Source organism: Cariama cristata, unplaced genomic scaffold (genome assembly GCF_000690535.1).
Source record: "Cariama cristata isolate BGI_N322 unplaced genomic scaffold, ASM69053v1 scaffold1888, whole genome shotgun sequence".
NCBI lineage: Eukaryota > Metazoa > Chordata > Aves > Cariamiformes > Cariamidae > Cariama > Cariama cristata.
In genome coordinates, this window is record NW_009631453.1 from 15,868 (window position 1) to 25,779 (window position 9,912).

Below are 9,912 nucleotides of genomic sequence, written 5' to 3' on the forward strand. Positions count from 1 at the left end.
AATGACCATCTTTCTTGGGTAAGGTGAGGGAAGGAGACACCGCATAGGGATAACTCAGATTGGAAGGGAACAGCCCTAGGTGGATATAATTATCCTGACCTCAGATACAGCTTCTTTAGGTTTAGCCTAAGGATTGGTTTTGATTTTTAGTTTGGTGTTTTTTTCTTTTTTCTTCCATCCTTTTCTAGCTTGGCCACCACAGCTGTCAGGAGTGTCCAAGATCAGTGTTGTGCTGGGTAATGGGAAGTGCCAAGGGTGTGGTGGGAGCGTGGTATGGATGTCAGCCAAAGAATTGGGCCCTGCCACCCCTGAGCTGGCTCTGAGGTGGGCTGTTTGGTATCTCTGTACCTTCTTCCACACTTGGCAGAGCTCATCAGCTTTGGTGTGGGTACTCTTCTGCTCTGTTAGAGACTGGGGTACAGACCCCATCCCAGCCTCTTCCCCTTACCTGTCCCTTGGGTGGGTGGTTCTTTTGCTAGTTTAAGGGTTGTGATCAGCAGCACAGAGCCTAGTTGGAGGCCTGGAGCTGGTGGTGTTCCCCAGGGGTCAGTTCTGGCTCCAGTCTTGTTTAACCTACTCATCAGCAACCTGGATGAAGGGATGGGAATGTGCCCAGTTCGCTGATGGTACAGAACTGGGAGGAGCAGCTGATGCACGGAAAGGCTGCGCTGCCATTCAGCGAGACCTGGACAGGCTGGAGAGTTGGATGGAGAGGAACCTGATGAAGTTCAACAAGGGCAAGTGTAGGGTCCTGCACCTGGGGAGGAATAACCCCATGGACCAGTACAGGCTGGGGGGTGACCTGCTAGAGAGCAGCTCCACAGAGGAGGACCTGGGAGTGCTGGGGGACAACAAGTTACCCCTGAGCCAGCAATGTACCCTCATGGCCGAGAAGGCCAATGAGACCTTGGGATGCATGAGGAAGAGTGTGGCCAGCAGGTTGAGGGAGGTTCTCTTCTCCCTCTGCTCTGCCCTGGTGAGGCCGCAGCTGGAGTACTGGGTCCAGTTCTGGTCTCTCCAGTTCAAAACAGACAAGGAACTACTGGAGAGAGTCCAGCGGAAAGCAGTGAAGATAATGAGGGGACTGGAGCATCTCCCTGATGAGGAAAGGCTGAGGGCACGGGGTCTATTCAGGCTGGAGAAGAGAAGACTGAGAGGGGAATATCATCAATGCTTATCAATACCTTAAGGGTGGGTGTCAAGAGGATGGGACCAGACTTTTCAGTGGTGCCCAGCGACAGGTTAAGGGGCAACGGGCACCAATGGACACTCAGCAAGTTCCACCTGAATGTGAGGAAGAACTTCTGTAGTTTGAGGGAGACCGAGTACTGGCACAGGCTGGCCAGAGAGGTTGTGGAGTCTCCTTCTCTGGAGATATTCAAAACCCACCTGGACATGATCCTGTGCAACTGCTGTAGGTGACCCTGCTTTGGCAGGGGGTTGGACTGGGTGGTCTCCAGAGGTCCCTGCCAACCCTGACCAATCTGTGATTAATGTGGCTTCCTATCACACTCTGGGCTTATGGCCCCCCTAAACTTCTGCTAGCCCTTTACTGCTGCAACATCCGCGTGTCATGGTCTCTCCATCTCCTGCCCCAGTCCCTTGCCCTCACATCAGCTGTCCCCAAACAGAGCCTCCTCCCAGCAGTGCCCAAGCCTTGATCCCTCACACTGGCTTGCCTGGCCATCAACCCAACCCTGTTCTTGTCCCAGGAGCCTGCTCTGAGGCCAGAAGATTGTTACCAAGACCAAGGACATGTTGCATTTCTCTCATTGGCCATCTCCACCCTGCTGCTGGATAATATGAGTAGAAGGCAAGGCATCCTTACCGGGCCAGGCTGGGTGGAGCAGTGGAGGGACCTGTGAAGTGGGAAGGAAGATGTGGATTAACAATGTGGTCAGAGTGAGCTGGGAAGCCAGGACTGACCTAGAGCTGTCAGAAAGCTGCACTGGAGTGTGACTGTGGCACTCCAGTGAATGGGGAGAAGGCTTTTTGTGAGATGTGTGGTCTTCTTCATGGGGGTGGAAATTAGGCACTGGAATATAAGGAGCAAAGCATTTCTGGTTGGTCTTACAACTGCTACAGTTCGAGACAAGTGGTGGCTTTCGCAGAGTATTGACATCAGACTGTCTCTACAGATGAGTCATGGTGATGTGACGTCTCATCCAACCTGAGAGGCAGAGCCTGGAGTCCCTCCTGGTCCCCTCCTCCCTGTGCCATCACACAGCAGTGGTGGTGGGCTGGGGACCAGCAGCCTCTAGGCTTTTTGGCAGGTATCCCTCAGTCTGTGAGCTGATTCTCCTCTCCTATGAGCTGGGGTTTCCCTGCTCTCATGGCCTTGGTGTGACTGGGAGGTGAGATTTCACTAATGATGGGGAAGCACCTGGGTAGGAAAGCTTGGGGGACCAAGAGGGGTGGTTGTAAAGCAAGGATGTCCACCCCCGGAGATTAAACTGTTGCGTGGGATGCAACAAAGGTAAGTTCTGTCCATGCGCTACAGGGGAGGAGGTAGTAATTAGTCTGCTTGAAGGAAAAAAAAAATAAAATCTGGTTGCATAGGCAGCAGGTTCGCTGCTAATTGCCCATTTGTTAGTTTATTGGCGTTTCCCGGGCACTGGGAAACTCCTACGCCCTCTGTCTTTTCAAAGGTCACTTCCCGAAGGAGACCTCCTGTCCACAGGCTGTGACCAGCCAGCCAGGAGTTATGTCTTGGATTTCCCATTAGAAATGACCTTCTACAGTGGAAAAATCAAAAAAATCATTCAAAAACCCAACCCCAAACAAATCCAACTTTATCTGCTGCATCCCATTGCTGGTTACAAGTCTGATGGAGGAAGACTACGAAGGGAAATAGTGATACGTACCTCCTCTTGAGAAAACAGTGAAGCTCAGTATCACCAGCAAAACAAGCACTTTAATTCCCAGCGGCACAAAGATCAGGATCAGGAAGGAGGAGCTGTTGGATGCTTTGAATTTATAGAAGTACACAGCCCCCTCTGCTCTCCCATGGCTGTTGACTGCAGTACAGGTGTATTTTCCATCGTGGGTCAGGTACTGGAGCTCCTTGGTGACACGGTGGTTCATACTGGTGATGGAGGTGAGGTTGCTGTAGGGTGGTCCGGTCCAGGTCAGAGCAGGCACCGGCTCCCCTTCGGCAGTGCAGCGTGCCTGGAAGGTGCGATCCCCATTGGAGCTCACGGTGATGTTAATGATCCTGGGAGCAGCTGCAGAAATCATAACAGGAGAGGGAAAGTGCGTCAGGCTCCAAAGGCAGATCTACCACAAATTACCTGGAATAAGCTCTTGGTCTTGGTGGACCCTCAGCGTGTTGTATCAGGGTGACGTTGGGATCAAGCCTCCCCTTCCTTGTTTTTCTCAGCACTTTCTTTACCTGCCTGTGTTGGATGGAGGAGCAAAGGGATTCACCCAGCAAAGCCTGGGTGCAAGGAAGTGTACTCTATTTGTGTGTTATCCCTGTAATGTCTCACACAGTTTTCTGAGCTTCAGTCAACTTCAGCTGTTGTGACCTTCCATGGTGGCAGAAGGCAGAGACACTGTGCTGTAGCAGGGCAATCATCTGTGAAGATGGGTTGCTTTCTGTAATTGCACCGTGAATCACAGCCCCGTGCTGTCCGTGACATAGGTGCAGGTGCAGCTGGTGACCTTTTGGACTGGCTGCATCTGCACATGGTCCAGGACAAGGCAACCATGGTGTTCTCCTGGAAGTTAGATTAGACATTAGGAGGCGTTTCTTCACAGAAGGGGTTGTGAGGCATTGGAATGGGCTGCCCAGGGAGGTGGTGGAGTCACCATCCCTGGAGGGGTTTAAGAAAAGACTGGAGGTGACACTTAGTGCCATGGTCTAGTTGCATGGTGGTGTTAGGGCAAAGGTTGGACTCGATGATCCCAGAGGTCTCTTCCAACCAAATTGAGTCTGTGTCTCATGGCTGTTCCTTTGGTCTCTCACCTCCAGAGCACACGTGGATGGATCCATTTGTATGAGCCCTTTCCTCAGTGCCTGAGACTTGCGAGATGTGGCAAATTACTGTCAGGGAACATGTACACTCCTTGCTATGACCTATTTTTGATGTTTTTCTCCAACTCTGTAGTGACCACCCAACAGCTGGTGTAGGTTCCTGGTTGCTTTGGGAGGTAACACACCGATCCAAGATAGGGCCGCTAACTTTGTATCCTGTATTTGTAGCGTATGGGATTGTGTGACTGAATGAACAATGGTAAAGATCATTCGGGGGATGCAAAATGTTCAGAGACGTGCTGTTGAATGTGTCATCTTTGGTCTAGTCTGCTAAGGAAGCGTAGCTGATATCAGCAAACTTGTCTTACCCATCGATCTTCTCCTGGGCATGTTGACCCGTTTAATGTATTTGATTCCTAAAGGCGCTGTGAAAACTGAATGGGAACTAGATGATTGTCCTCACGGAGGAAAAGCAGGAGTTCAATATTGATTTCACTTTTTGTCAGGCTAGACTACAAGTGTGTGTGTGTATATATATAGCTTGCAACCACCTGCAGCACGTTCTCCCCGTTGTCTATATAATGCAGGAGGAGTTCACGAGGGAGGACTGATCCATAAGAAAGCTAGATGTGTTAGTTGTGTGTCATGTGTCTGTGTGTTTTGGTGTTTAAATTAACTTTTTAAGCATTATTTAACCCCTCCCATTCATACTGTCAGGGTCCATTCCCAAAGCAGAGTGCAACCTGGGTACAATATCTGTCTGTGTCTCAAGTTGTGCCAGGGGAGGTTCAGGTTGGATATTAGGAAGAATTTCTTCACTGTAAGAGTTGTTAGGCATTGGAACGGGCTCCCCAGGGAGGTGGTGGAGTCACCATCCCTGGAGGCGTTCAAAAAATTTTAGATGTGGCACTTTGAGACACAGTTTAGTGGGCATGGTGACGTTGGGTAGAAGGTTGGACTGGACTTGATGATCTTTAAGATCTCTTCCGACCACAATGATTCTATGATTCTATGTTACCATTCCTGTGGTGTTAAAATCCAGGCAGCCCCTGACAGACAGATCTTGCTGCCATCCTGCCCTGTTCGTGCCGTGTCTGTGGGTGTTTAGGAGCTGCTCCAAGTAAAGGAGAGCCTCGACTGCACAGAACTTCCCAAGAAGTAACCAAGCTCATCCTTGGGTCCTACCTGGATGCCCACAGTGCACAGCAGGCGTAAGGCTGTTTCACTTCATAAGCAAAATTATCCAACACATGGCACCTTTGCATGCATGGGTAAGGTCGGAGTCAGTTCCCAAGGTCACCTGTGTCTCCTAGCATTCCCTTGATCTGTGAGTGCACCCTGAGAGATGGGATAAGCGTTTTGATATTTGTTGATCCAAGCTTGATTTTCAGGCTCTTTGTACTTAATGTTTCCTACTCCAGAGGAGTTTGGACCTGTGGCACGTGGCTACCAGGTATCTTTGTATTTCCAATCCGCTGTTACCATCCAGGCCTTCTTGTGCTTATATTTGCTAACATGTGCTCAGCACCCAGCCTATCCTGTTGGAGAGGATGTCTTCAACCCCACCCCATGGGCTGCTCAGCCCAGCTTACCTCTCTGCTGCCTGCACAGATCCTGTGTCTCAGGGACAACGTGGGATGCCCAGGACTTGGCTGGCTCTTACCCCAGCAGCCAGAGCCTGTCTATTTCCTTACCGGTTTTGTTCCTATTCCCTTCCCTGCATTGTGTTCGTTGCCTTATACTGGAAGACTGTGGAAGGCAATGAATATTCCCTGCCCAAATATTGTAAACTATCAACAGGGCTGGAAAAGCCTACCCTTTGGAAGACCGTCTCAGGTCAACTTCTGTTACCATATCATCAGTTTCCACATCTTGTGGTTCTCGCTTTGCTACGGGGTGGCTTTGCCTCCTTTGGCTCTCGTGCCCACTTACCAATTAAATGCAGCTTTATCCCATGCCTGCTTTCATACTTGTCGTGGATATCTCCGGACAACTCTACCCGGCAGAAGTATCTCTCGCTGTCACTCCAGGTCAGATTGTCAATCCTGATGGAAAGGTCCTTGTGCCGGGGGTTGCCAAGGAGTTTATATTTGTTTTTGTAGCTGATGGCAGTCTTACAAAGCTCGCTGGTACTCTGACTGATGCACTTGAAAACTATTGTGCCGTTGTAAGGTTCCTTGATCCTCCAAATGGCGGTGAGGGTCCGGTCAAATGTTTTGTAGGGATGTGTGAAAGTACAGGGCAGGATAACCATCTTCCCAAGTTCACCAGTAACATCAGATGGTACGTGAACGGACCAACCATTGGACTGCACACCTAGAAACAAAAAGAGATGATCAAGACTGCTTTATGGGGAATGTTTATGAGGGGAATGGGGCATCCTTCCTGCATCTGCTCTGTTGTTGGTTGGAAAATGGATGCTGTGTTCCTGTGGTGGGCCCTGTGCTGCTTGGTGTTCTCGCTGAGCACTTGGAGATGATTGCACAGCCCAGTTACTGTGGCTGGATTTGGTTCCAGCCTGCAGCAGAGCCCAGGGGACAGACTCGCTCATGTTGAAAGTGACTTAATTCCTAGGCAGGCCTCTTGTTTGTCAATTGAACAATAGCACCTTGAGTTGTATAACGGTCTTTTGCAGTTAATGGAGATTTATGTGCTTGGAGGAATGGACTTTTATTTTTTTTTTTAAAAAAGAGAGAAGTTTTGCATGTATTCAGAAATCTGGTGGCTTTAGGCACTGAAGTGCAGTAAGCGTAGCAGCCCTGTGTTTGAGTGCATGCACACACGCACTCCTACGATACAGTATTTGTTACACTAATGAGTTGGTGGTTGCATTAATAACTGCTGACGTTTCTAACAATCAATGCTGCTGTCATCACAAAGTAGCATCTTAATCGTAAGCCGTGACAGAATCAGGTCTTGAAGATACTCATCTTACGAAGGCTGGCGAGAACAAGCAAGTTCCTTGTATCAACTGCTGTCGTAGGAAGGAGGGATACCTTTGACAGTACAGAAAGCATCTCCTTGTTAGCAGAGCAGGTTGTCACTGTGTGGACTCTAGCTGCCAGCATCTTCCCAGACAGGCCTTGTCCTGGTGTCACGGCGGGGGAAATTCTGAGTTTTCTAGCTGAGGTGTCATAAACAATTGGGATTTTTCTCTCTTGGCCAGCTTTGGTCACAGTAAATCCTAAGGCGGTTTGGGGAGCTGAACCTCACTGCCACTAGACCCAGTCTGATCATTTTTGTCCAGTGATGAAAACAGCCTTCACCTGAATGGACACTCCCCATCTTTGAAGTACATATGGAAAACTCAATGTCACATCCATTTCTCTTCCCCAGGAACCAACAGCACCAACAAACAGTACCTGTAGACAATGCTTTTCATATAGATATGTGTATTTATCCACTGTCTTCCTAATTGCAACAGCTGTAGCAACAGATTGTGGCTTCAGGAACATCTGTGGCTATGTTCCTGTCTTATAAAACTCACCTGATGGCTTCATTAAATCAGGAACTTTCACTTCAATAGCTGAGAATAACTGCAAAAATGTAAAGGTGTCCTGTAAGTGATTGCCACCCATCCCTGGTCTAGCTGGCTTCACTGTGATCTGTGGGCATTCAGCTGTCAGGTTACTCGTGTAAACTCTAAGATAAGATTTGTTGCTTGTTTCATATGTCTGTTCTCCATAATACTTGACAATACCTTAATCTGTCGTGCACTGCACAATGGACATAGGCCAATGTAGGACCGGTTCTCTGGCATTAAGTTATTTATCTGGAATCAACGCCAAGCCAGTATTTTGATTACTGAGATCTGGAGTCGGGCTGCCTTGTCATGCATTATAACGCTGTAAGTACCTTTTGCAGCCTAGGTAATCTAATATACAAGGCTACATGGCCACAGATGCTGCAGGAAGCTCATGGACTTTGAGCACAAGGACTTGGCAGTGAAAACAGAAAAAGCTATTGCTTTCTAGTTTATTTCATATTACTTTGGTTATTTTACAGCATGTCACTGTAACCCTTACTTTTGGAGAACTACAGATCATGTGCTTTTGAGTACATGATTTGGTTTTCTCTGCTACATTTTCGGTTTGTGTGTTTGATTCCTTTTGTTTTGTTTTGTTTTTTTTTTAAATCTTAAGCAAAGCACATTCTTTTTAGTACATAAACATCCCCTTGCTTTCTGTGTGAGAAATAATGTTAAAAATAAGTGCTTCTTATTTTAACTTAAGCTGGACTTACCAGCTCCACCCATTTCTATGGAAACAGTTTACCTAGGTTATGAGTGGAGGTAGTTGTCAGCGTCTTGTGTATGATTTAACCTTAACCTTAACACTTCAGCATGGTAGTTCTTCCATGGCTTCCTCCTGCTAATATCCAGCCTCCATTTTTTTCCCTGGAATTGAAGATCTTGTAAGAAACAGAGAAGGTCATAGGCAAATAACCTACACACCTTACACAAGGCAACTCCTGAAAGGAGTTGTCAGGTTAGTGTACCTGCTAATTGTCAATGGAAAGGTCATGAAGACAACAAGATCAAGAGCTGGAGACTGCCACAGACACCTACCTTGCTCTAGCAAGCGCTACTTGACAGTATATCAAAGCAAATCCCATTGAGTTTAATGGATCTGAAGTGCATACTTGGAGTTAATTGTGAGCTTAAATGCTCAGTGGAACTGCAGCAAATTGTATCTGTTGCATAATAATTCCTAGGAATGTGAAATGGCACTTCTGGGTGGTGATGGAAATGCTGCATCCAACTGACAATGCAGCGGAAAAGTTAAGTGAGCTCCCTGCACAAGTTAAAAAAGCCAAAAATACAAAAAAAAATCCCAACCAAAAAAACAAACAAAAAACCCCCCCCAAACCAAAAAAAAACCAAACAAAAAACCAAAACCCAAACCAAACACCTCTCTGACAATTGCAGAGTCAAGCCTTTTGAGTTTTTCCAGTATTCTCACAAGCACCTGGAATTTCAGGGTCCTTTCAAGCAATGCGATGGATGGTAAAATTCTTGGAGTTTATTGTACCAGGCAATTGCCATGGCAGTTTGACTACAGTGGGAAGAAATGCCCTGATCAGACATGGGTTCATAGCAAGCTGAGGACTCACCCTTCCTGGAGATGCGAAGGAGGCACAGAAGAAACAAGCCGAATTCTTTCATGCTGGTTGATGTTCTCCACTGAGGTGTATCAGCAAAACAGAATCGTCCCTACTGCATCTGAACTGCTGGTCTTACAGTCACAAAAGATTTTTCCAGGAATGGAAGAAGTTGTGGTTTTCCTCCCCTTGGAGGGAATGAGTTGTCTAGCTGAACCAGCTCTGGATTCAGATATTAATAGTTTTGTGGTCAGTCATGTGAAAAGTACACCAGAGGGAATCAGAGTATTACCATTTTCTAGCTAAAGGAAGGAGATTGCAGATTGAGGCTGCAAACACCCACTCCATGTGTGCGATGGGGCAAGAGAGGACAGCTTTCAAGTGCTACCAACTCCCCAGCCTGGAGGAAGTCCTTGCAATCTGCCTAAGGAGGTGGCAAACAAGACCCTTACTCTCCTGGCTTGAGGCAGTTCCTCCTGAACCTGAAGCCTGCATGCCAGCCATGCTTTACCCCTTGTGCTCACTGGTTGTTGTCATCGCTAGGTGTAAAAACAAAACCCTCAAAAAAAAAATCTCTTCTTTTGAAATCATCTGAGCATTTGTGTCAAGAAAAGCAGTGGAAGCGTGCTCTGGTCCCTCCTCTGTCTGGACTCCCATGACCCTGACAAGCTGAGAGTCATTCTCCTCCTTGTTGTTGACCTGCATTTAAAATAAGCATCCTTGCACAAATGCTCGTACTTTCCTTCTGGGTTTAGCTTTAGCAAAATTACTGTGCAGTTTGCTAATTTGCCGGGCTCGGGGCTGACCATGCTCCCCTCCACGTCACCTCCCGTTCA

At 47.7% G+C, this 9,912-nt stretch overlaps 1 protein-coding gene across 1 annotated transcript in view; it reads right to left on the minus strand.

The window, feature by feature from the left end:
• Positions 1-7,554, minus strand: part of LOC104166120 (sialic acid-binding Ig-like lectin 15) — an 8,168-nt gene extending 614 nt beyond the window's left edge. Inside the window, exons 1-4 of the mRNA XM_009705949.1 lie at positions 7,464-7,554; positions 5,909-6,292; positions 2,865-3,224; positions 1,829-1,859 (exon numbers count right to left, since the gene is read on the minus strand). Coding sequence (XP_009704251.1) covers positions 1,829-1,859; positions 2,865-3,224; positions 5,909-6,292; positions 7,464-7,554 — 866 coding nt within the window. The remainder of the gene's footprint in view (positions 1-1,828; positions 1,860-2,864; positions 3,225-5,908; positions 6,293-7,463) is intronic.
• Positions 7,555-9,912: the final 2,358 nt, after the last annotated feature.